This window comes from Panthera pardus, unplaced genomic scaffold, assembly GCF_024362965.1.
Source record: "Panthera pardus isolate Hobbes unplaced genomic scaffold, ASM2436296v1 HiC_scaffold_6, whole genome shotgun sequence".
Classification (NCBI taxonomy): Eukaryota; Metazoa; Chordata; class Mammalia; order Carnivora; family Felidae; genus Panthera; species Panthera pardus.
Window position 1 is genome coordinate 3372127 of NW_026526991.1, and position 23825 is coordinate 3395951.

Sequence of the window (23825 nt, forward strand, 5' to 3'; positions counted from 1 at the left end):
AGCTGGTGGGTGGGGCTGGAATTGCCTAAATTAGTCTCTCATATCTCACAGCCAATACCTACCTGCTCCATTGCCCAAGAGTTCCTAGGAACTGGTTAAATGCAGATACCCAGGCCCCACCCTGCTGCTGGGCTCCAGAAGCTGTAGGATGGGGCGCACAAGGCAGGACAGGTTTTTGTCTCCTATGGATTGGGTCCACTCTTACAAATACAAACAAAGCTAAGCTCCCAACAATAGCACATCTGTAGTGAACTAGTTTCCTTACAAATACCTTTCACAGTCTCTTCCAGAATTCTCACCTCAACCTTTTTTACTGAAGCCCAGGGAGGGGGAGTGAGTGCTCTGAGGCACAAATCCGGGGAGTACCAGATGGAGTAGCTCTGTGGCTACCAGTGTGTCCCTTTAAGAGGGAGGCTCATCCCTGGCAACTGGTGTCCAGATGGGGCCTTGGAGAGGCCCTAGGGAGAGGCAGAAGTAGGACTGGGGGAACTGGGACTGCAGAGACTGGTTGTCAGAGGGCATTCTGAGAGCACCAAAGGAAGCCAGGTCTGAAGACAGGGGGCCTGAGACCCTAGCCTGGAAGGATCCTGCTCAAAAACGAAGGCTCTGGCTCTTTGGGGCCAGACCTTTGACTGAGATTTGGAGGTTAGTGGCTTCCATATTTGGTTTGGACAGTGTAGCTCCTACCCTGGGTACTTCACTTGCTTTTGCCAAGAACCCTTTGAGGTGAGTACGCTTATATCAATTTCTAGATGTAGGTACTGACACCCTCTGGGGTGACCTTGGCTTCCCAAGATCACAGCAAGGTCAGAATTCACATTAAGTTCTGTTCCTCTAAAGCCCATGCTTTTCCCTGCCCTCTTGGTGGAAGGCCAACTGTCAACATGTGCTGAGTGAATATGGGAGGTGTTGACCCTCTTTTTCCCGATCTGGGGTATGACTTTTTTTTTTTTTTTTTTGAGAGAGAGCATGAACGCATGAGCAGGGGAAGGGGAGAACCTTAAAGCAGGGTCCACGGGCGCAGGGCTTGAACTGTGAGATCATGACCTGAGCCCAAATCAAGAGTCGGACACTTAACCTACTGAGTCACCCATGCGACCCTGGAGTGTGACTTTTTCAGGGGTGCATTCCCGGCCTGAGGAGCAGCCTTGATGCAGTGTATATACAGGCAGACTGACGGTTCCTCGGCTGTCCCTCCTGGGGCTGTCCCTCCGCAGCTAGGTGAACTTGGGCAGGTCCCTCCCACTCTCTGAGCCTGTTTCTCATCTATAAATGGGGCCACCACTGCCAGCCTCTCCCAGGCTGTCAGGAAGATGAGGGGGCGCAGGAAAGGAGCTGTGCTAAAAGGGGGCTTTGCAAAGAACAGTCAGGGCTGGTTGTTGGTTCTAATTCCCTCTTAGTTTATGGGCAGCAGGAGGTTGGGAGATTGTGGATGTTGACTTTTTTCCTCCATATTTCAAAACACCTGCAGGATTTATATTGTTTTCACAATAAACAAGTCCCCGTTGAATTTAAATAAGCAGAAGGGCACATGCTCAGAGGTGGTGTTTGTGGAGGGGGGTGGAGGCTGTTGTTGGGTTGGCACAGGCTCCCTTGGGGCCAAAGCCAGTGGGGCCAGGGATGGCACTGCCCCACCTGGAGATGGGGGGCAGGGGCGGCAACTCTCCCTCCCCCTCTACACCTGGGGTTAGTGATCTCTGTGGATCAGAGCTCAGCCCCAGGACTGAGAACTAGTCTCTGGAGTCATGGGGAGGGAGAGGAGTTTTGCTCCCCAGGAGGGGTGGTAGAGACCGTCTGATCTATAGTCTTTATTCTACAGATTCAGAGAGGCCCATAGAGAGGGAGGCCTTGATCAGGGTCATTTGAGTCAGAGGGCCAATCCAGGCAGGTATGTATCCAAATCCAGGGTTAAATTTTTATGGCCGACCCTCCCCTTCGATGTCCGCCCCGCAAGAAGATGCTGGCTCTGTGCCAGGTCCTGTGCTGGGCTCAGGCACTCAGGTGATCACAGCTAGACCCTACCCCTGGAGGGTGCCCCAGCTAGTGGGAGCCTGCCAGGAAGCACCCACAAGAGGAGGGGTCTGCTCTGGGGTAGGGAGAAGTCAGGAAGGTTTTGTAGAGGAAATGCTGTAGCTGGGCCTTTAGCTCTGAGAAAGGGGTTGCTCTGAGGATAGTTGGGGAGAGATGATCCAGGTCCAGCAAACAGTAAATTGAAGGTGGAGGTGGATACTGTTTGCAGTGACAGTGGCCTACACTTAACAGCAGGGGATGGGGGTTGGAGAGGTCCAGGGACAAACTTAGGAAGGGCCTTGATAAATGTGAGAACAATTGGACTGTTGTACTGTGGGCTTCTGGGGGGGGGGGGGGGTGCGGCACAGTGGTTGAGGTGTGTAGGGAGGGGGCAGGGCTTGCTTCTGTGACCTGGGGTAGGTGAGACTAGCCCCTTGGGGGTGGGCTGGGCCCCGAGTACATCCACAGCGCCACCTGGTGTCCACCTCTCTCACTGCAGCGTGACCTTGTGGGGCTTTCTCCAGGGGGGCCAAACCTTTGAACAGAGGTCTCTGCAGGGGACTCTGGGCTCCCAGGCCACCCTTCAGACAAGGGTCAGTCCCCCAAGCCCTACCCCCCTTCAAAGCAGCCAGGCTCCGTGGTCAAGGGGTCACATTCAGTGATGTGCCAGACCCCTCCTGGTTCTTTGCTGCCCTCTCAGGCCAGAGCCCCCTGAGTGTGAGGAGACATGGGTCTCATGGTCCAACCCACCCGCCCAGGCAGGCGTCCTCTTACACCATGATCCCATTCCAGAGCAGGTCCGGCCTCCACGCACACAGCTGTGATGAGCAGCCTACTCTTACCTAATGGTTCCCTCAAGCTTTAGGGAACTTTGCCGGAATGTCCTCTCCTTAGAGCTTCCTCTATCCAGTACCGCCAGGCACCATCACTCCCTCCTCTATGGTTTTCTTTCAACCTTGCTGGGGCCGTACAGATCTTCACTACATGCTGAGAACAAAGGCAGGTACCACACAGCATGTTCAGCATGTGTGTCTTCAAATCCACAGAAACCTCTGCAAAGATGTTCACAAAATCCAACACCTCTTAGGATGATGGGATTGCAGACGACTTTTCCTCTCATCTTTGTACTTTCATTGGTTGCTTACATTTTCTAGATATGTAATATGATCAAAACAAATACTTTTTGGAAAAAACAAATGAAGAAATCTAAGCACACCCCAAACTAAAGCTGGAGGAGCTCCGCTGAAGCTCATGGATGCAGGACAAGGGGCTGTGGCAGTGGCTGCGCCACCCTGCAGCTCTGGCCTTTCCTGTTTCACAGGAGCTGTCCATTCCTCCCCGCACTCTGAACACCAGGGGAGCAGGGAGCTTCTTCGCAGCTCCCCGGTCACTTAGCAGATGCACAACACACCTCACCTCTTACCTGACAACTGCAAGCCCCCCCCCCCCCCCCCACCTCGTTTTCTGCTCCTCTTGCACCATCCCATCTCTCAACATAGCAAATCGACTGTGTCACTCTTTGACCTACAAAGCCTCGCGCCGTCTGGCCCGCTGGCCTCTCCAGCCTCCACACCTTCCACCACCTCCTTGGCTCTCGTGCTCCGGTCATTCTGGCCTCCGTTCAGTCCTTCCAACATTCTTTTCACTTGCTGCTCCCTGTGCCCGGAGTGTTCTTCTCTCTGATCTATACTTTGTCAGTGAGGCCTCAGATTAAACATCACCTTGTCACACAACTTCCCCAACCTCCTGACACGTATTCCTTCACACCTGGGGAATTCACACCTGCTGCCACCTGGTTGTATTTCCTCCCTAGCACTAGGCCACCTGAGATCACCAAACTTCTCTACCCTTTTGTCTCCCAGCGTCCTCAGAATAGAATCCCTGCCGGGCAGGAGCCTTGTTGGTCCTGCTCACCCCTGTACCCTCAGCACAGAGCCCAGGGCTGCTTTACGTACAATAGGCTCCCAGGAAGACGTTTGTGGGGATGAATGAATTTACCCCAGACTGACTTGCCGTGAGTCACAAAGTCTAAGGGTAAAACCATGTGTCATTTCCCACAGAAGCAGGCAGTACACATCAGCGGCATCTTGTCTTGGAAACTGTCCTCAGCAGAGAGGATTGGCAGGGGCCTCTGCCCAGAGCTGGCTCACAGGAGCCCCCAGTCAGTGGCTGTTGAATGCATTCTGCTCTCAGCCTGACATTCACTGAGCGTTTGATCTGTGCCAGGCACCGAGCATAGCACTTTACATTTACTCTCTTGAAAACCACCCTGTGAGGTAGGTACCATTTCCTCCATTTTACAGAAAAGGAGACAAACAGACTGGCCCACAAGTGGCAACGTTAGGACTTAAGCACAGGCTGTGTGATCTCAGAGCAGGCACTCTTAGATTCCTGCCTCGGAACATGTCAGCTTTGGGGGCAGGGGGAGATGTCAGCCAAAGCCACCTACCCTCTGTGTCCTCTGGAGAGACAGCCTTATTCTTCAGCTAGCATGCTGGAAAGACACAGTGCCTCAATAATAAGGTCTCACAGGTGTGGTGGTGAGAACATGGCCTGGATTCAAGGGCCCGGCCGTTTGCCACCTGGATAACTTAGTTTCTCTGTACCTGTTTCCCCATCTGTAACACGAGACCAGTATCTACACCTCAAATCCATTGTGTGCGAAAGTACCTAGCCTCGCCTCAGCCTGTGGAACGTGTTCACTCAAAGCCAACTGAACCAACAGACACCTGCGGCCACACTAGTGTCTGTAGTGCCAGGGGACGCTCGGAGAGCCATCCACCCACCTCCACACTTGTTCAGTGAGGTCATCGTAATAAGGTGGGCAGAGATCCTTGGTGCCACAGACCCAGCCTATAGCTAAACTGAAACCATAAGTATACGCTTCTTGGTGGGGTGAGATGCTCTCTGATGGCCAAGGTCCTCTAGAGGAAGATCTCAGAAGCTGGGGCCAGCAGACGAGGCTTTGAGTCTTTCTCTACCACCAGCTGCAAGGTGACATTGGGCAAATAGTATTCTCTCGGGGCCTCTTCTCCATTTTTGTAAACCAATGGTGAAAGTCAAATATTCTTCCCTGTTATTGTCACTTCTCATCCACAAGGCTAACAAACAAGCAAAGGCAGCATATCCAGACTCAGCAGAGTTAAGCTCAGAGGGAGACAGACTGAGAAGAAGCCTGGCTATGTTGGACGCATACCCAAACCTTAAGCACGACGCAAATGCAGCAGGCAGAAATGAGTTTATTGCATTAGAAAAAACATCAAAGAAAACCAGCAAACACCTCCGTACTAGACACAGTCATTAGTTTGACTTCAAGGGCAAAAAGGAATCTCAAAGGTACAAGCTTTATTTTGGGGAAGGGGTGAGGTCCATCCCTCCTCCTTCCCTGTCCCTTTAAACCAATGGACCTTGATGGAGGTGTCTACTGTATGATACACACATGGCTCATTTCTCACTCTGCTTGTCTCGCACACTTGTGTGGAGCTAGCTGGTCATAATGAGCACGCTCCTGAGGTTCTGGGATTGACAGAGAAATGTGAGGATTGGGTTGGCGGTCGTAGCCTGAGCCCAGGCTTCCAAAATGAGTGATAGTGGGACTTGGGTGGGGGGAGAGAGCTTGCCTTCCTGGAGAGCTCAGAGAAGGCTGCTTGCTGACTGATCCCTCCATCTTCCCCCACAAGCCTAGAGCCCAGGCATTGGCACAAATGGCTGCTGGGCATCAAGGGGGACTTTCAGTGAACCAAGTGACAGTCTCTCAGGGTAGCTACTTTGGCTAACTTCTCCTGGGTCTGGAGTGACTGCTATTAGGAGTGAAGCCAGCTGAGCCTGGATATGGGGGAGAAGAGAGAAGGAGACTGTGATGCCACACCTTCTGGCTAGAGCTGAGAGCCCTGGGAGGGAAAGTATGGAACAGGAGCCTGGAAGAGACAGAGGGCTGGGCAAGGCAACCTGGAAAAGGAGAGAAACCTGGGTGGGAAGCGAAGGACTCCACTAGTAAGCTGCCTTCCCGGGAGGTACCCAGCCCGAAACCTATTCTCCATGAGCCCAATTCTGCCAGTAGGTCAACATTAAATAAGAGTCCTTGCTAGTTTTCTGCTCTACAAAATGTCACTTGACATCACAGCTGGTCACCATGGAGGTGCCTCTGGGCAGGTCATAGGCAAACACAAAGGCAGAAAATCACCTTTTCCTCTAGCCAAGCCCCTGATGACGCCAACTGCTATGGCTAATGGTAGAGACAGGGGGAGATGAGCAGCAGCTTTTTGAAGAGCAAAGGCACCTGCTGCAGGCCGGACCCCAGGAAAGAGAACATAATTCAAGTCTGAGAAGTGGCAGGAGCTGTGGCGGGAGGGACCCACAGATGCCAGGGCTGGGACTCAGGGACCTGACAGCTCTGAGACCCTTCTCCACACCCCCCCAAAAAACTAACTTAAGGGAGGCATGTGTAGAAAAGGAATCTGAAAGCCTCTCCAGGTAAGAAACGTCCAGATTGGTCCTCCCTATAAGCTCCTAGCAGCAGCTCATTAGGAAAATGCCCAGTCAGGCTCTCAACAATGCATCCTTAAAGTCAGAATGACAACAGAAATAACATGTGCCTTCAAAACACACTGAGGATAATGTACAAAATGTCTATCAGAAACAACTCAAAATTTGCTTGCCACCTTGATTCTGCATTATTATTCTATCTTTCTACATGAGGGATATTTTCCTAGAACAGGGAATCATTTCCCCTTGGTCCCTAGCTGAATATTGCATCTGGTTTGGGGATGAAGGGGGGTGGTACAGGGACTACAAACAATCTACATTATTACTTGTAGACAATAGGCCTGGGTCTCTGCCGCTCCAGCCCAAACCTTCACAAACTACGAGGTCAGCCATGCTGAGGAAGAGCAGCCTGTAGCCAGCAAGGCAGGTTCTCCAAAACTGATGTCAGAGGATTGGCAATCAGTAGGTGGAAGGAAGAATGGCTTTATCCTGTTTTCTCTGGCCTGACACTTGCCGTCACTCTCCCCTGATCCTGAGGCTTTTGGTTGCTCCAGCCCTGGCCCCGTGGCCTTGCTTGGGGTAGGGAGAGGAGGTGAGAGAGGCTGTGGCTACAGAGTTCACTTAGGTTGGGTCAGTCATCCTGAAACCGGTCTCACGTGCACCAAATCCTTTGGTTCATTTAACGCTAGAGAGGAACTGCTTCCGGGATGTTGCAATGGCTGCTTCGTGGATGTTGTAAAACTCACCTGGGTCCCACAGGTGGTGGCAACCTGGGTACAGCGTGGGCGTTCTCTGGAAAGAGGTTCTGGGTTGGGGCTCCCCCAAACCGTGCCTCTTGCCTTCTGCTTAAACAAACCCTCTCCCTTTCTCCAGTGTGGAGGACGCCTAGGAAGCAGCGTCAAGAGTGAACTTACAGACAAGACAGCCTTAATAAATTAGTATAATACTATTAGAAGGGGTGGCATTTTGTTCTGTTTCTTAGCAGCATTGTCCTACATGCAGCCTGGTGATCTCCTTCCCTGGGAAATTTAAAAAGCCTTCCCCTGGTTGTTAGCTCTGATGTAAAATTATAAAATAGAAATCTGGTAGGGTTTGTTTTGTTTAAAAAGGAAAAGCCCTGGTGAGGCAGGGCGGTCCCATGCAGTCCTGTTAGCTCTGGCCGTTGGGTCGGCCCACGGGGCTCCCTCCAGGAGGCTGGATCTGAATGGAGTCCAGGAGGGGCCGCAGGGCCTGTCCGAAGGGCCTGTGGAGAAAAGAGACCCAGGGGCCGGGGTGGGCTGGGTGCAGACAGTCACAACCGCGCCCATGGGTACAGTGACGCCACCACACAGGGAAGAAGGACACCCATAACCTCACTCGCTTTTCTCACCTACCTCACACATCACGTTCATGGAGGAGCCCTCAAAAGGGCCTGCTCTGTGTTTTTATTCCTGGGGTCCCCCTCACCCCGCGGAGATGCTACCGTCTTACTACTTCACCTGTAGACCCTGGTTAGCTCTGGCTTGAACAGGCTAGCTGCATACAGGGAACTAGAGCTTTCTGACCTTTCTGCACTTGAATCTTTAACTCTCATGGTATACATGGATAAAAATAAAGTGTAAGTGAGGAAACTGAGGCAGAAGAAAAAGGATAAGAAAAAGGTATTTTCTAGGGAATACTCAGGAAAAATGACAAACGCAGGTTGCCAGGAGGTGTTAAGGCCACTTTCTAAAGGGCTCCCAGTTTGCTCTCAGAGTAACTTGGCTGGAAAAAAACACTGCAGATACTGGAACCTTAGAGACTTTTCAAAATTCCTAGAACCTTAAATCAGGGTGCCCACAACACATCTCAGTTACTGGCTTTCTTTTTCTTTGGTGGATATTGCCATTTTTGAAAATCATGTCCAGGGGCGCCTGGGTGGCGCAGTCGGTTAAGCGTCCGACTTCAGCCAGGTCACGATCTCGCGGTCCGTGAGTTCGAGCCCCGCGTCAGGCTCTGGGCTGATGGCTCGGAGCCTGGAGCCTGTTTCCGATTCTGTGTCTCCCTCTCTCTCTGCCCCTCCCCCGTTCATGCTCTGTCTCTCTCTGTCCCAAAAATAAATAAAAAATGTTGAAAAAAAAAATTAAAAAAAAAAGAAAATCATGTCCAGGTTCAAAGGGAGCATTCTCAAGCGTAAACAGATGACACCAAGATATATTAACCTTAATTCAGACAAGTCCTGGAGCTTCACCCACCAAATAATAACAGCAAGAACATTCCAGCTACTTATACTTGCTTAGGGCCTCATAACCTAGATCCTTTAGTAAGGCTGTGAGGCTTAACACACCCACCAAGGAACGGGAAGGCAGAGGCAGGGCTGGGAGATGGGGCTTTCCTCACTAGATTCACACCGCAGCCTTGTTTCCCTTGCAAGTTTTTCCTAGGAGGTTTCTACCCAGGTGTGAAAAACAGCTCACCTTGCTGAGCCTGCTAAACCTGCCAGGATCTCTGTTGGACAGGGCCCCAGTTCAGGAGAAACTGAGTCAGGGTTCGCAAACAGACATGGTCCTGGAGTGGTTAGAGGCTTGCCTGAACACAACAGCAAAGGAAGGGAAGGGTGTGATGGCTTTGGGTGTGTGTGTGTGTGTTGTGTGTGTCCTTTCAGGGGACACTGCTTAGATCATGGCCCACAAAGCTCGGACCACATCAGGGTGGGAGGGGCTACAGTGCGTTCTTGAAGAAAACATCTACTGAGGTATGAGGGCAAGTAGGAGGTTGTCTCTGAGGGCATCAAAGAGCTCATGGTGCAGGGGAAGAAACACTAACAAATGACATTCACAAAATAAGCCACCCTACTAATCCTCTGATCTGTACTCTGCCTGTCTATCTAAAAGTACACTTTATGCGAGGACTTCTGGGGAGTGGCACGCTTCATGAGATGCCAGGGGTCTGTACAAATGCTGGAGCCGGCGTCAAGTGGATTTCTAAGTTCTGTGGTTGCACTCAGGCCAGGATAGAGTTGGTTCAACTCCAAGGAGGGTGAAGTATTACAGGCACGCACCAGTGAGTGGAGAGAATGGTGGCTTTACCTGGTAGCAGCTGCCATCATGACAGGGCCCACCTAGCTCAGGAGGATTCTGCTGAGATCAGGGGCCAGACGAACAGCACGGAGTGTGAATGGGGATTTCAGGGGCTGGGGCAGAGACCGAAGGCCACTTACGTGGATAGAATTTCAGAGGGAAGGTCAGTGATGTAGGAAGGGATCTTCCGCCCGGTCAGGAACTGTGCCACTTCGTTGGTGAAGGTGTTACAGTTGTGTTCAAAGAGGTTGTAGGCCTCACTTCTGTACATTGTGAGAAAGGTTGGAAGGACAGATCTGAGAGAGTCAGCAAGCACATATGTGAAATAACTCAAACCAGGAAATGGCATGGAGAGCATAGCTGAGTTAAGAGGACTGTGATTTTCCTTTTCTCATACACTCCAAAAGGACTGCTTGATTTGCCACTCTGGACCACAAAAAACAGATTTTTAAGGGAAAGATGAAATAAAAATATATGGCTCCTCTACAGTTTCAGTAGAATCTTCACAGTCACAAAAGCAGAGCTCTAGTGTTAAACACTTACTACAATGACAATTGACTAAAGCTTAAGAGAAAACCTGCTCAAGTTGGCATTTCATCCAAATCCCTCCACAAACCCTGGTTTTGATTTTTCAGGACGAGATACTGGCCCAGGATGGGTTGAGAACAGCAAGTGCTGAGACAGCAGCAGCTGATTTTAATCAGTAGGAATAAATAGCCCTTCCTGTCCTCAGGGTTTCAGCAGAAGGTATGCTGGGATGGGATATCTGCCTGGGAGCAAAGCTGAGCTCTTTTTGTGGCATGATAACTGCTTTCTCTTCCTATTTATTCAGCAAATACTGGGCCAGACCTTGTGCTGAGTGCTCTGGGGGATGTGACCTTGTGGGTGCCCTCTGGGGCTGATCGTCTAGTGGGGGGACAGACACAACTAACCACCACCCCTGTCTCCACTCACCGGAACAGAGACTCCCCCAGGGAGGACAGGTATTCCAGAAAGAGTTCTTCTGTGACTTCTGTGCTCCCCACATCAACCACAGAGTCTGGGGGCCCAAGCAATGTCCCTCCCTAAAAGAGCCAACCCAAAGAAAGTCATTAAGTCACCATCTCCACTGAATTTTTTAATGTGGCTTCCCTTGGGAGACCACAGATGCTCTGTTCCAACGTTTACCTTTCAGAGCATCCAGGGCAGATGAAGAGTGTCATTTCCTATCTGTATCAAGGCTGCAATGGCTTAGAGCTTCCTGTTAACTCTCCATTGCCAAATGATGGCAACGTGGCTAAGAAGCTGGGCTGCTTTCTTCTGGTGGGGCCCTGGGAAATTGAGTCTCTGGCCAGTCTCAGGCCAGACCCCTGATGCTGTCACCTCATCCAGTTGATAAAAAAATAGAAACCCAGAATCTGAAGTCTCCCTTTGTTCCCAACAGGCCTGATCCCAAGGGCACAAAAGGAGAACCAGAAATGGCTAGCACTTGACAGGCCATCTTTCCATGCCTATATTTAAGTGTATGCAGCCAGTTTTTTCTTGTGACACACTTGCTATCCCTTAGAACACTGGGGAAATGCGAAGACTGTGAGAAGTCTGGCAGGCTGGCAAACACTTCCACAATTTAGTTCTATTTTATCTGGGAGGCTAATCTAACAATGTCGATAGGGTTCCCCAGGCAAGGGAGTTAATGGCCCATGAAAGGCCTACAGGAAACCCTCCACCATGGGTTAATAGACTGCTATAGCAGACTAAAGGAGAGCCTGAGGCCAAGGGGAAAGCAGCCATGGGTGTGTAACAGATCACTGGGGAGGACAGAGCTGGGAATGGCTAGGGGGTAAGGGAGAGCACTCCTGAGCAGAGCTCCCTGGAAAGATCATTAATTCACCCAATAGCTCTTGGGCACCTACTGTGTGGCTGACATTGTTCTAGGCACTGGGGAAAGCCTGGTGAGCAGGATCATTACAATCGTCTAACAATAATGGTCTCAAAATTGTAAGAGACTGAAAATCACTATTCGACCCCCTGTTATTCATTCATATAACAAATATGTATTGAGAACTTACTATGTGCCAGGCCTATGCTAGGCACTGGGGGTACGATGTGGACAAAACAGACGAGATTCTTGCCCTCATGGAGCTTATAGTCTAGCAGGGAAGGCAGACCAAAAAAAATCCCATAAACCAATATATAATTTTGAGCTGCAATAAGGTTATTGCTGGAAAAGTCCAGCATGCCATCAGTACATATAACAGGGGACCTTTCCAGTCTGAGGAGTCTGGGAAGGCTTGCCTGAGAAAGTGACATTGAGCTCAAATCCGAAGGGTGGAGAGGCAGAACCAGGTGAAGGATCAGGGAGGTGGACGAAGTGAGAGAGTAGGTTTAAATGTCAAGGTATGTTCAAGGAATGAGAAGAAGGTGGGGGGGGGCGGGTGGCGGGAAGGCACAACCTGAAAAGAGGTCATTCAGAGAGGGAGACAGTGACCAGATCAGATAGGGCCTTGGAGGCCATGCTGAGCTTTCTGGGTTTTATCCCAAGAGCAGTGGGCAGAGTTCTGACTTCAGCAGGGGAATGCCATGATCAGATTTTCATCTTGAAAAGATCACTTTGCCTCCTGTGTGGAGACCTGACTGAGGAGGAGCAGAGGTACTGCTGTGGTCCAGGCTGGACGTGAGCGTGGCATGGATGAAGGTGAAAGCTCTGGAAATATGGGAAGAGATGAACAGAGACTGACTTAAGATATATTTACAAGGTAGAATTGACTGGGCTTAACGAAGGATTTGTTACAGGAGGTAAAGGACCAGCGAGAGGAAGAAATCAAGAATGACTTTCCATTTATGAATAGCAAAATGAATGGTTGGTTGGTCTTTGCTTGAGCACCTTCTACGAAAACCCTTAGATTGCTCGGAGAGAAAGTTTGTGGCAAGGTACATGGGCTTTAGAGACAGAGAGTCCTGAGTTTTAGTACTGGTGCCACTTACTGGCCATGTAAGTTTCGGCAACTCACTTTACCCCTCAGAGCCCTCATCCTTCAGCTCAACATTGACTGAGTTCATACTATGAGCTCGGCACTGAGCTGGTGACAGGGACAGAGAGTGAGACACGGTCTCAGCTCACAAGGAGCTTATACACAGCTCCCTGCAGAGACTCAGGAACAGCTCATCCATCATACCATGCTCGGTGTGACCCAGAGGGACCCACATATGTCGAGGGGGCACAAAGGAGGCCTGGGAAGGGTGTTTTTGAGCTGAGCCTTAAGGTAGTTATGAGGAACTAAGCCACAGGCTGACATCCACTGGGCTAGAAGCCAGACATACAGAGTAGTAGTAAAGTTCCTGGTCTATGGGAACCCTGGGAACGTGAGACTTCAGGGCAGGGTGTGGGGGAAGCCACTCACTGGGGGACAGCTGGAGATACCGCCACTGCCGAAGAAGAACTCATCCTTGTGCACAACTATGGAGGTATGCCTGCAATGCAGAGAAGAGACAGGATAAGCCAGAAAACTTCAAACTGGTCTGAGAAAAAGCAAACACCACACTTCAAGGAGAATAATTTCTGCCCAAGGATAGGACTTACACGGTCAGCAGCCTTATAAAACTAACCAAAGGCATAAATACCATAGATCAGAATTTCTCAACTTTGGCACTACTAACATTTGGGGCTGGAAAATTCTTTGCTGGGGGGCTGTCCTGTGCATTCTAGAAGCTTAACAGCATCCTGGCCTCCACCCACTAGTTGCCAGCGGCACCGCCCAATCAGTTGTGACAACCAGACAGGTCTCCAGACACTGCTCAATGTCTCCTGGGGCAGAATAGAACACAGCAGAAGAGGAGTCCCTAGATTCACCCTGATACTGACACACCTTTACTGAAATAAAGCTCTGCAGACTAAGGGGTGTTCCTAGGCAGTTAACAGGAGAGGTTAACCTGGACCATGCTGAGGCAAGACCTGTTTCGGGTGGAAGTGCTCATATTACTCGGTTTGAGTCAAACGAAGCAAAAAGACATTCTGGTCATCCCAAATGTCAGCAGGCTCCAGGAGTCCAGATGGAATACTGACCTATGGTCTCCTCTCATTAACGGAACTGAGAGCTCAGCTACCATCTTGTCTGAAAGGGGTGGGTCCAGTGCTGACAGACCATGGCAGATGTGTTTTAAGACAGCCATGTGGAGCCCTTGAGACTTCTGTAGTTAGAAGGCTTGGTCAGGTGTGGGCATGACATCATTCTACCTTTCTTTATGCGAGGGTTTCTCAACCTCAGCACCACTGCCATTGTTTGCTTGGATAATTCTTTGTTGTGAAGGGATGCCCTGTGCATTGTAGGGTGTTTATAGCAGCATCCTTGGCTTCCGTCCACCCATCAAAACTGTCTCTAGACACTGCCAGATTCCCTGGGGCTGGGGATCGGGGCACAAAATTACCCCTGGTTGAGAACCACTGCTTTAGAACTTGGAAGTTTCATGATACAGAGAGTTAGGTTTCAAGCTGGAAACATAGACTGGAACCTGAAGTGCACAGGTACTGCTTTGTTTCATAAACCAGTCAGTCATTGTAAGGAGTCCCACCCAACTTACCAGATGCCTTCCAGTTGTTTCCCTGTAGAGAAAAGAAGAGATTTAGCTACTCAGGACCAGAATAAATGGCCTCCCAGCCTGAGCAAATTCACAACATCACTCAAACCCACTATAAACCCACTCAAACCCAATTTAACCCACTATAAACACACTCAAACCCACTTTAACCCACTATAAACCTCTGGGGGGATTTTCCAGGAATGCAATTTTCCTCCAATAAGGTCCTGAGGTCATGATATAGGTATGTCATGTGAAGTAAGTTGAACGGTTATCAGAATCCTTCATCAGAATGCAAGATAAAAACACTGGCATAGATGTACCCCAATTTTATGTTTGCTTTTCTTTCCCTGTCAGGGTCAATTCAACTTTGCCTTTAATTTGTCTCACATATAGTGACAAGTAAAGCAATGGTATAAAAAAGCTATTATCCACTTCTTCATTGAGCATATGGGAGGTGAAACCCTTCAGAAAATGGCAGAGCGAAACTTTACAAATGCTGTCCATTTGGAATAGTCAATGCAAATGTATTCTGTACCTCTATATGGCAGAAATGATGTTAGATATGGAAATGAAAGTACGAACAGACCAGTGTCCTGCCTTTAAGGAGCCCAAAGTCAAATGGAAAGAGAGACACACATAACTAAGTAAAACACAATGTTGATAGGTTCTAATTATACAGTGGTAAAAATAAGATGCTATATATGATAAAGATAAGGAACTACCTTCATAAACTGTAATTCAACCCAGGAAAAGTAGGGGCAGGGATGGACGTTTCTGCCAGAGGGAATAGTATGTGCAAACCCACGGTTGTGATAAAGATCAAGGTCCTGCAGGTTAGAACAAAGACTGTAGTGATGGTGACAGGAGGAAAAGTGGTCAGCAAGGATGCCAGGAAAGTAGGGTAAGCCCAGACAGAAGGCTGTCCTACACCGTGGGGGCATTCATGGTTGTTAGGCAGCCAGCAGAGTGCCTTAACCAGATCTATGTTTTTGTTTTTGTTTTTTTTTAATGTTTAGTTTTGAGAGGGAGAGAAAGAGAGAGAGAGAGACAGAGAGAGAGAGAGAGAGAGAGAAACATGTGAGCAGGGTAGAGGCAGAGAGAGGAGACACAGGATCTGAAGCAGGCTCCAGGCTCTGAGCTGTCAGCACAGAGCCCAACTCAGGCCTCGAACTCATGAACAGTGAGATCACGACCTGAGCCGAAGTCAGATGCTTAACCGACTAAGCCGCCCAGGAGCCCCCAGCTCCATGTTTTTAAAAGACAACTATATCTTTTATTTATTTTTTTAATGATTTTTTTAAGTTTATTTTGAGAGAGAGGGAGAGAGAGATAGAACACAAGCAGGGGAGGGGCAGGGAGAGAGAATCCCGAGCTAAGAGCGTGGAGCCTGATTCAGGGCTTGAACTCACAAACTGTGAGATCATGACCTGGGCTGAAACCTGGAGTGGAACACTTAACTGACTGAGCCTCCCAGGCGGCCCAAGACAATTATATCTTTTAATTATTTTTTTTTTTACGTTTATTTATTTTTGAGACAGAGAGAGACAGAGCATGAACGGGGGAGGGGCAGAGAGAGAGGGAGACACAGAATCGGAAGCAGGCTCCAGGCTCCGAGCCATCAGCCCAGAGCCCGACGCGGGGCTTGAACTCACGGACCGCAAGATCGTGACCTGAGCTGAAGTCGGACACTCAACCGACTGAGCCACCCAGGCGCCCCGACAATTATATCTTTTAAAAGAGAACTCCTGACGTAGAAGATGAACAGGAGGGCAGGTCATAGAGAGAGCCGACTGGAGTGAGGTCTTTGCAATAGTCCATGGGAGACACTACATGACAGTGCTAAGGATGACGAGACCCGATGTGAGGCTCAAACTCATGAACTGTGAGATCATGACTTGAGCCGAAACCAAGAGCCAATCACTTAACCAACGAAGCCACCCAGGTGCCCCAATGCTGTGTCTATTTTACATATAAACATTTCATTCTCTGTTAGTGTTATGAGGCTAAGTGAAGTAACAAGGAAAATCAAATGTAGCAGAGTTCTGTCCGTCCTCCAGTTGGAGACAAGTCTGCTTTTCACTAAGAGACCGGCTGCTCTGGCCCACGAGGTCACCAATGGGGTTTCTGGGGTAGCCCCCTAAAGGCTGTGGAGCAGGCTCTGCCCTTACTCAAACAGCTCAAATTCCACAGAGGTGGATGTGAAACAGACTGGATGCTGAAGGGGAGTGGTAACCCATTTACGACAAGCATCTTCAAATGGACTGATTAGACGTACATCCTTTCTGAATCTGAACTGCTCCCAAGTTATCCTTATTCTCACATCATCCTTATGTGGTACAGTAGGGCAAATATTTATTAACATCATTTTACAAACAGGGAAATAAAGATGCATGGTTTGTCCAGCATAAAAGCAAGAAGAAAAAAACCACGATATGACAATGTACCTGTGGGAGCAGCTGAGGTAGAAACCCAAGGGCAGCTGTTCAGTAGTCTGTTCTCAGGGGAAAGAAAACAAGGGCCACAGTCTCCTCCCCGCAGGGTGACGGGCATTGGAAAGTAGAACTTAACTGATTTAAAATAAATTTTTTTTTTTCCTTCCTCACTGGGGTGGGAGGAGGTGAGTAGGAGGTGGTGATTTGAATTAGGTCACAAGGCCATTTTGGAACATGAATTAGGCTCAGTGGATATTAACACACTACAGAAGCAGATTATTTTCCCACTAGGATGTCCTCAGCAGGCCAGAGAGTCGGTGGGTCAGATGCCTGCTTGTCTCCAAGCCTGCCAGCACAGCCAAAGCACTGAATTCAAGGCCTATGAAGGACGCAAGTGAAAACAAATGGAAGACATGGAGAATAGCCTCGTTTCCATCATGAATAACAAAGAATGTAGAGTGAGGTCTCCATTAGTCAGCATTCCACTGATTGTAAGAGTTAAGTTAGTATATAAAAGCCAAGGAGAAAATACTCCACCCACCTCATCAATTAACATGGATGGAGCGCGTAGACCTACATGCTGGTTGTAGGACACGTTCAAGATCAGCACTTGGAATACTGCTGATGTTTAACCAATGTCTATTAATAAGCATAAGTGATGATGGCGATGGGGCAGCAGGGGCCTCTGTGCAGGTAGCATTAGCTCACTGGTATAAGTCAAATGCAGTGCCAGCTCACTTCCCAAATTTCTCCTTTCATGATAGTATTTTTATTTATTTTATTTTAATTCCAGTATGGTTAACATACAGTGTTATTAATAGTTGCGTGTGTGTGTGTGTGTGTATATATGCGTGTGTGTGTGTGTATATACACACACACACACACACACAATTGGTTAACATACAGTGTTATTAATTTTGTGTGTGTGTGTATACATATATATTTGTGGGTTTTTTTAAGATTTTATTTTTAAGTAATCTCTATACCCAACCTGGAGCTTGAATTCACAACCCTGAGATCAAGAGTCACATGCTCCACTGACTTAGCCAGCGAGGAGACGCTTGATAGTGTTTTTAATTGACAATGTTCTAGTGTGCTGGGTGACTCAGCATTGGCCAGATTACCATCAATGTGAAGGGGTTAATGTTAACTTAAGAAGTCAGCTTGCCCTTCTTTGGGCCACTGGATAAATATTGAATCTAGGTTGGAAAAAGGTAAAAGGAAACATTTGTATAACATAACTGGGCCTCTGCCAATATACATATATTTTTAAGTTTATTTATTTTGAGAGAGAGAGAGAAAGAGAGAGAGCATGGGAGGGGCAGAGATAGGCAGAGAGACAGAATCCCAAGCAGGCTCTGCACCATGCGTGGGCTTGAACTCATGCGGGGCTTGAACTCATGAACCGCGAGATCACGACCTGAGTTGAAGTTGGACGCTTAACCGACCGAGCCACCCAGGTGCCAGAGAGGGTTCCCTTTTAATCACTGCTTGTTTTTATTAGTCAGGCCTTGTAGCAATGTTTTGAGGAGCAACATTCCACCCAGGCTGTATTTACTGAACACCAAGTACTGTGGATATCTAGAGTTCTTGCCCCCAGTGGAGCTTCCAGTCCAGTTGGGGGGGTGTGTGTGTGTGTGGATATTGATGAGAAAATGAACAATTATAAAATAGAATGATGAATGCCACTAAAGGAGAGTACACTGTGTTATTAGCACATACTAGGGACACACAACCAAGATTTGGAGGGGTGGTGGTCAGGGAAGGTTTCCTGGGGGAAGTGACACTTTAGTTGAGATCTCAAGGATAAGCAGAAGTTAGCCAGGCCAAATGAAAGTATTCCTGGCAGAGGGCACAGCCTTTGAAAAGCTAAGAGGTAAAAAAGAGCTGAACAGTTTCAGTCCTGTTAGGGTGTACAGCAGCCCTTTTCCACTGGGATTCCGAAAGAGAATAAGCCCTCATGCCCCAGGGTATCTATTGGCAGAATTGAGAAAATAGTCTATCAGATCATTTCCCTCAGAGCTTCATTCTCATGTGTAATCCAGTTGAGAAAGGCTCCTATTGACTGTGTTCAGTATGTGGAGACAGGTGAGGGTGGAGAAAAAAGCCGGAGAAAGATCACGAAGGGCCTTGTAAGCTGCATTAGTTTTCATTTTGCCATAATGAAATCACATGATTACTAAATTAATTCCTTAGATGGATATAGAACAGTTCGTACAATGGACAATAAAAATCTAAAACAAAGCACAATAGATGGCATTAAAACATTAAAAACCCCTTCAGATTCAAATAAATTCTATGTAATCTTCAAGCTTGAGTTCAAGTCCCAATTGTTCCTATAATCAATATGTATTGCGGGGCGCCTAGCTGGCTCAGTCGGGGGAGCATACGACTCAATCTTGGGGTCATGAGTTCAAGCCCCACAGTGGGTGCTGCGTTTACTTTAAAAAACAAAAATTCTTTGAGCATCAGCTCTGACTGGCTACCTGGGATGTACTGAGAAATGAGACAGAGTCTCTGCCCTCCAGCAGCTCAAGGTTCTTGATGAAGTCTTTCTGACACATTCAGCCCACCAAGGCCTCTCCCTTCTTTCAAGACCTAAAATGATCGCTTCACCACTCGCTCATTTTGGTATCTAGTCATAATTTCTTTTATGCTGTTCTCTAATGTTGTATGTGTATGCATGTTATTTTTTGTGAAATAAACCCCTGGAGGACAGAGTTCATGTTTTTTTACTTCATTACTATTTTGTATTACAGAATTAAGCAAGGACCTGAGTCCAGAGTAAAATTTCAAACATTCATTAGATTGCATTCTGCCAAGAAATAAAGGTCTGTATTCTATATCTTTACGTCTTTAAACCTGGGAACAATTTTGAGATAGGCTTGTAAAAAAAAAGTAATAAATAAATGTAATCCCAGGACATGTGCATATACACAAAACTTTGGATCAGAAAACAATCAACAAATATCAAGTGCCTCTTACTGTAACTAAAAAAAAACCCAAACATCTCTGCATTTATGCCTATGTACTTTAGCACAAAAAAAGGTCATGAGATTTAGAGAACAGCTGCAATTATTAAGAGGACAAATTTAAAGGACAATTATAATAGCTAATTACTGTAGGCAAATGGTACACTATGAAAAAGAGGTGCAATCAGCTGTCTATTAGAATGCTAAAGATAAATTTGGGGCCATTTTCATGGTGATTGAAGGACAATGGTACAGAAGTACGTTCATGGAAGCAATTCTAGGACACTGAAAACTGGACAGCATAGAACTGTGTAGTCTGCATGGTTTGCGGGGGAGCAGGGAATTATGTTGGACTTTATCTAGTCCAATCATGACGGTAACAGAGCTAGATGGGGTCTTATCATGAGGCTCTGTCATAACAAGAGAAGAAGGTATTACTGATGAGGTCACACTAACTTAGTTTGAGGAATGATCATATATCTGTGATTATGAATGGCACATACACATTGAACCCAGATATTTTTCTCATCCAAATTTGAAACACGTGACCAAAGATGCCTTTACAAACTTCAAAAATTATAAAGGGATGCATTACACAGTAGAAGGGGTACAGCAACATGATTGACAACATGAGCTCTGAAAGTTAGACTGCCTGCGTTTATAACCCAGCCCTGCCACTTACCAGCTGTGGGAGCTGGGGGCAAATTTAATGCCTCAGGTTCCTCAAACGAAAAGCAGAAGTAATAACAGGACCTACTTCACAAAATTGTGGTGAGGGTTATGACACACACAAAGTACTCAGAAAAAAAGAGTCTGGCACATGGTAAGCTCTCAATAAATGCTAGCTATTAATATGCTTCTGGAAGTCATAGCAAAAATCAGGAAACAAATTGACTTTTGAAAGGTTCAAATACATTTAGGAATGGGAAATCAATATATGGTTACTCACAAAACTGGGACATACCCAACCTTAAGGTTGGTGATGTCTGGACAGGATGAACCAGTACAGCAATGCCCATTTTCCATAAGTTTTCAACTCTAGAAGGTAATGACCATTAGCTTTGATAACACTTTCATTACTTTTGCAAAAGGCGTAAGAGCAATATGGGAAAAAGGGGATAGGGAAGAGAGAATTAGATTGGCAGGTAAGGTGATGTTCTTAGAAATACCATTGTGGTCAGGTGTGCAAAGTTGGTTAAGTTACCATTGTTGGCTAGGATTTCAAATCTATGTAAAAAAAAAAAAAAAGGTGAAGGGGATAGGTCTAGCACTCCACCTTCAGTTATGGCACTTTTCCCTTTACCCATGACACTCCAAAAAGGCATTCTTTCAGTTCCAGGACAAGGCCAAGCTCTTTCCTGCCTCAGGGCCTTGGCAGATTGATCCCCCTTAAGCTTAGAACACTGTAACTCCCTCACCACTTTCCTTGTGGCTACTTCTTCATCCTGAAATTCCCAACTTAAAAGTCACTACTCTTGCCACCGTTATTTAGAGTAAGTTTCTCTTGGGGTGCCTGGGTGGCTCAGTTGGTTAAGCGTCTGACTTGGGCTCATGATCTCACAGTTCACGAGTTTGAGCCCTGCATTGGGCACTCTGCAGGGAACCCGCTTCAGATCTTCTGTCCCCCTCTAACTCTACCCCTCCACCAGTTGTACTCTCTCTCAAAAATAAAAAAAATAAAAAAATAAAAGAAAAAGGAACATCTGGTTGGCTTGGTCGGTTGGGTGTCTGATTTCAGCTCAGGTCATGATCTCGTAGCTCGGGAGTTCAAGCCCTGCATCAGGTGGTCCTGACAGCTTGGAGCCTGGAGCCTGGTTTGGATTCTGTGTCTCCCTCTCTCTCTGCCCACCCCAGCTCATGCTCTGTCTCTCTCTCTCCTTCAAAAATAAATAAACATTAAAAAAAATTTTTTGAAGTAAATTTCCCTTGTTACTTTCTACCTTAGCATCCTGTTTGCTTCTTGCACTGCCCAGCATTTACCACAATTATTATTTTAAATAATTTAATTATTATTACTTTTTGCTTATTTTTTATGTTTTCTTCACTAAATAGTTCCAGGATGGTAGTGAACATCTTTGCTCAACATATTATCCTCAGTTAAGCTTACCATTCAGACTAGCACATAGTAGGCACTCAAAAAAAAAATCTGCTGAATCAATCATGAAGCAGTGATTCCTAAGAGCACTTACAGCTATGATTACACTAATCAAATGGCTCCACTGCAAGTTTAGTTGGAACTTGACTGATGTAATCTGTTAGTGATTAGCACCTTCCCCAATGACTTTGTAAGTTTTGCTTTCAGTTTTGCCTTACTCATTTTAACAACTGGTGATCTAGGCCCAGACTTCTACCCTACAATGGATTGGCTACATAACAATTATCTGAGGAGCTTATTAAAAATACAGATTTTTAGATCAAAACTCCAGAAGATTCTTAGTTAGTACTTGTGTAATGAGGCTCTAGAATCCATATATTTAAAACTTTGTTTATTTTGAATAATGTTATGTGTGTAGTACACAATTCAAAAGGTACAACAAAAGTTTATAGTGAAGTCTCCCTTCTATTCCTGTGGCATCAAGTTTCCCTTGCCACAAGTTACCACTGTTTCAGTTTCTTATGTATTCTTCCAGATAATTATTTGCCTACATGAGCATGTATAAATCCTTTGCTTTCAAAACATCTGAATATTTAAAGAATTGTTCCAACTTTGCTTTTTCTACTCGTACTCAACAAAACGTTGAAAGTGAAGTTCCCTGTCTGTTGAACAAGCGTCCTAGGTGATTCTGCTGTGAAGCCAAATACGAGTAACCATTCAGTGGCCTAGGGTTAAGAGATTGAGTTCAACTCACTAAGATACATTAGAAACTCAAGGACATTGAAAAGAGGCCCTCAAAAGTAGCCTTGCTTACTTGACCTCTGCCCTCTTGCCTTAACCATGAGGCAGAGAGAAGGAGACACAGAATCCGAAGCAGTTTCCAGTATCTGAGCTGTCAGCACAGAGCCTGACACGGGGCTTGAGCCCACAAGTGGTGAGATCATGACCTGAGCTGAAGTCAGCCGCCTAACCGACTGAGCCACCCAGGCGCTCCAAGGACACATTTTCTAATGCGTCCATAAAAGCCAGGAAAAACTAGCCATTTCAGCGAATGCTGCCAAAGTTGTTCAATTTTTCAATTCCTAAAATCCTTTCCTGCCCAATATCACCTGAAATCACAAACTCGACCATTTCTATGTTAGATGAGACATTTTTGGTATTTGGCTTATAATGAGGTTTGATGTGCAGTGAACTAGGGCTGATTTTCTCTCCTGGCAGTTAAGTAGTTTAATGGAGCACAACCGAAATACTTCCTTTACTAACCCTTAACTGACACAACAGTATCCAGTCCTCCGCGAGAACTGCTTTCTAACCATCTGGGCAAAAGCAATTAACTTAGAATCGTCAGGGCAGAACTTGGTGAATTCTCGAGTCCGGACTCCAGTAGACCTGACTTCACCTCTACCTGGGGGCGATGGCTGGGCCCCTGTGCAGCTCTAGCTTCCTATTCCCATCTACCCCAGAGACTGCAGTTTCCTTTTGGCACGGAGGGAAGGCTCTCTAAGGGCCACCCCGGAATCTCCTCCGCAGTGTCCCTTTCATCACGAGGGGCACCGCGCGGCAGGCACCCTCACCTCCCTTACACTGCGCCGAGGAAGGAGCGTAAAGGGTTCCCCAAGTGAGGCAGGGATGAAGCCGGGATGCAGCGCCAGCTTAGCTTGCGGCTCTGAGGGGCAGCGGGAGGGCGTGACTCCTCCGTCCCTTCCTCCTGGACTCAAACGTCAAGACAGAAAAAGTGGGGTTCAAGGCGCCCAAACCTCAGACCTCTCCCTTCTCCACTCGTGCTTTTCTCCATCCTCTGGGCCCCGCGTCTCCCCCTGAGCCGTGGTCCAGGCCTCCCTACCTCGGCCGGCCGTCCCGGCACCCTCTCGCCCGCCCCCAGCCCCCTCACCCAGCATGATGGGGCTGAGCCGCCGGGCCAGGCCCTTGGACAGGTCGTACACGTAGAGCTTCACCGGATAGAGATTCGGCGGCTCCATCGGGACCCGTGGCGGCGGTGGCCACGAAGTCCCTCAGGCACCCGGTAGCAGCTTGGACCTTCCCGTACCCGACGGGGGTGGGGAGCGTAGGGAGCGGGGGACCGAGCCCGGGCCCGGCCTGAGGGGCGGGGGAAAGGCGGCCCTGCGCTGCACGCGCCCCGACACCCGCCACGGGCAACGACTACTGTGAGGTGACAGAGCCGGGACGGGCAGGGACCGCGCTGAAGAGGAGGCGGGGGCGAGGACGCACTCTTGCG

The 23825-nt window shown here is 47.9% G+C and overlaps 2 protein-coding genes and 1 long non-coding RNA gene across 3 annotated transcripts in view; 2 read left to right on the forward strand and 1 right to left on the reverse strand.

Moving 5' to 3' along the window:
* Positions 1–369: 369 nt before the first annotated feature.
* Positions 370–10718, forward strand: LOC109265637 (uncharacterized). The gene is made up of 3 exons (XR_002079282.2): positions 370–645; positions 10169–10280; positions 10366–10718. It is a non-coding gene; the product is annotated as an uncharacterized LOC109265637 (long non-coding RNA).
* DESI1 (desumoylating isopeptidase 1) lies at positions 5230–23821 on the reverse strand. Its single transcript, XM_019447027.2, has 6 exons — positions 23481–23821; positions 14091–14112; positions 12914–12983; positions 10488–10597; positions 9674–9796; positions 5230–7738 (listed from the first exon to the last, which is right to left on the reverse strand). The coding sequence occupies exons 1-6, from the start codon at positions 23566–23568 to the stop codon at positions 7645–7647; spliced, it is 507 nt and encodes a 168-aa protein (XP_019302572.1). The 5' UTR covers positions 23569–23821; the 3' UTR covers positions 5230–7644.
* The window catches only part of XRCC6 (X-ray repair cross complementing 6), a 28800-nt gene continuing 24309 nt past the window's right edge, over positions 19335–23825 (forward strand). The window contains exon 1 of the mRNA XM_019447024.2: positions 19335–19353. The gene's annotated coding sequence lies outside the window, so the exon portion shown is untranslated. The remainder of the gene's footprint in view (positions 19354–23825) is intronic.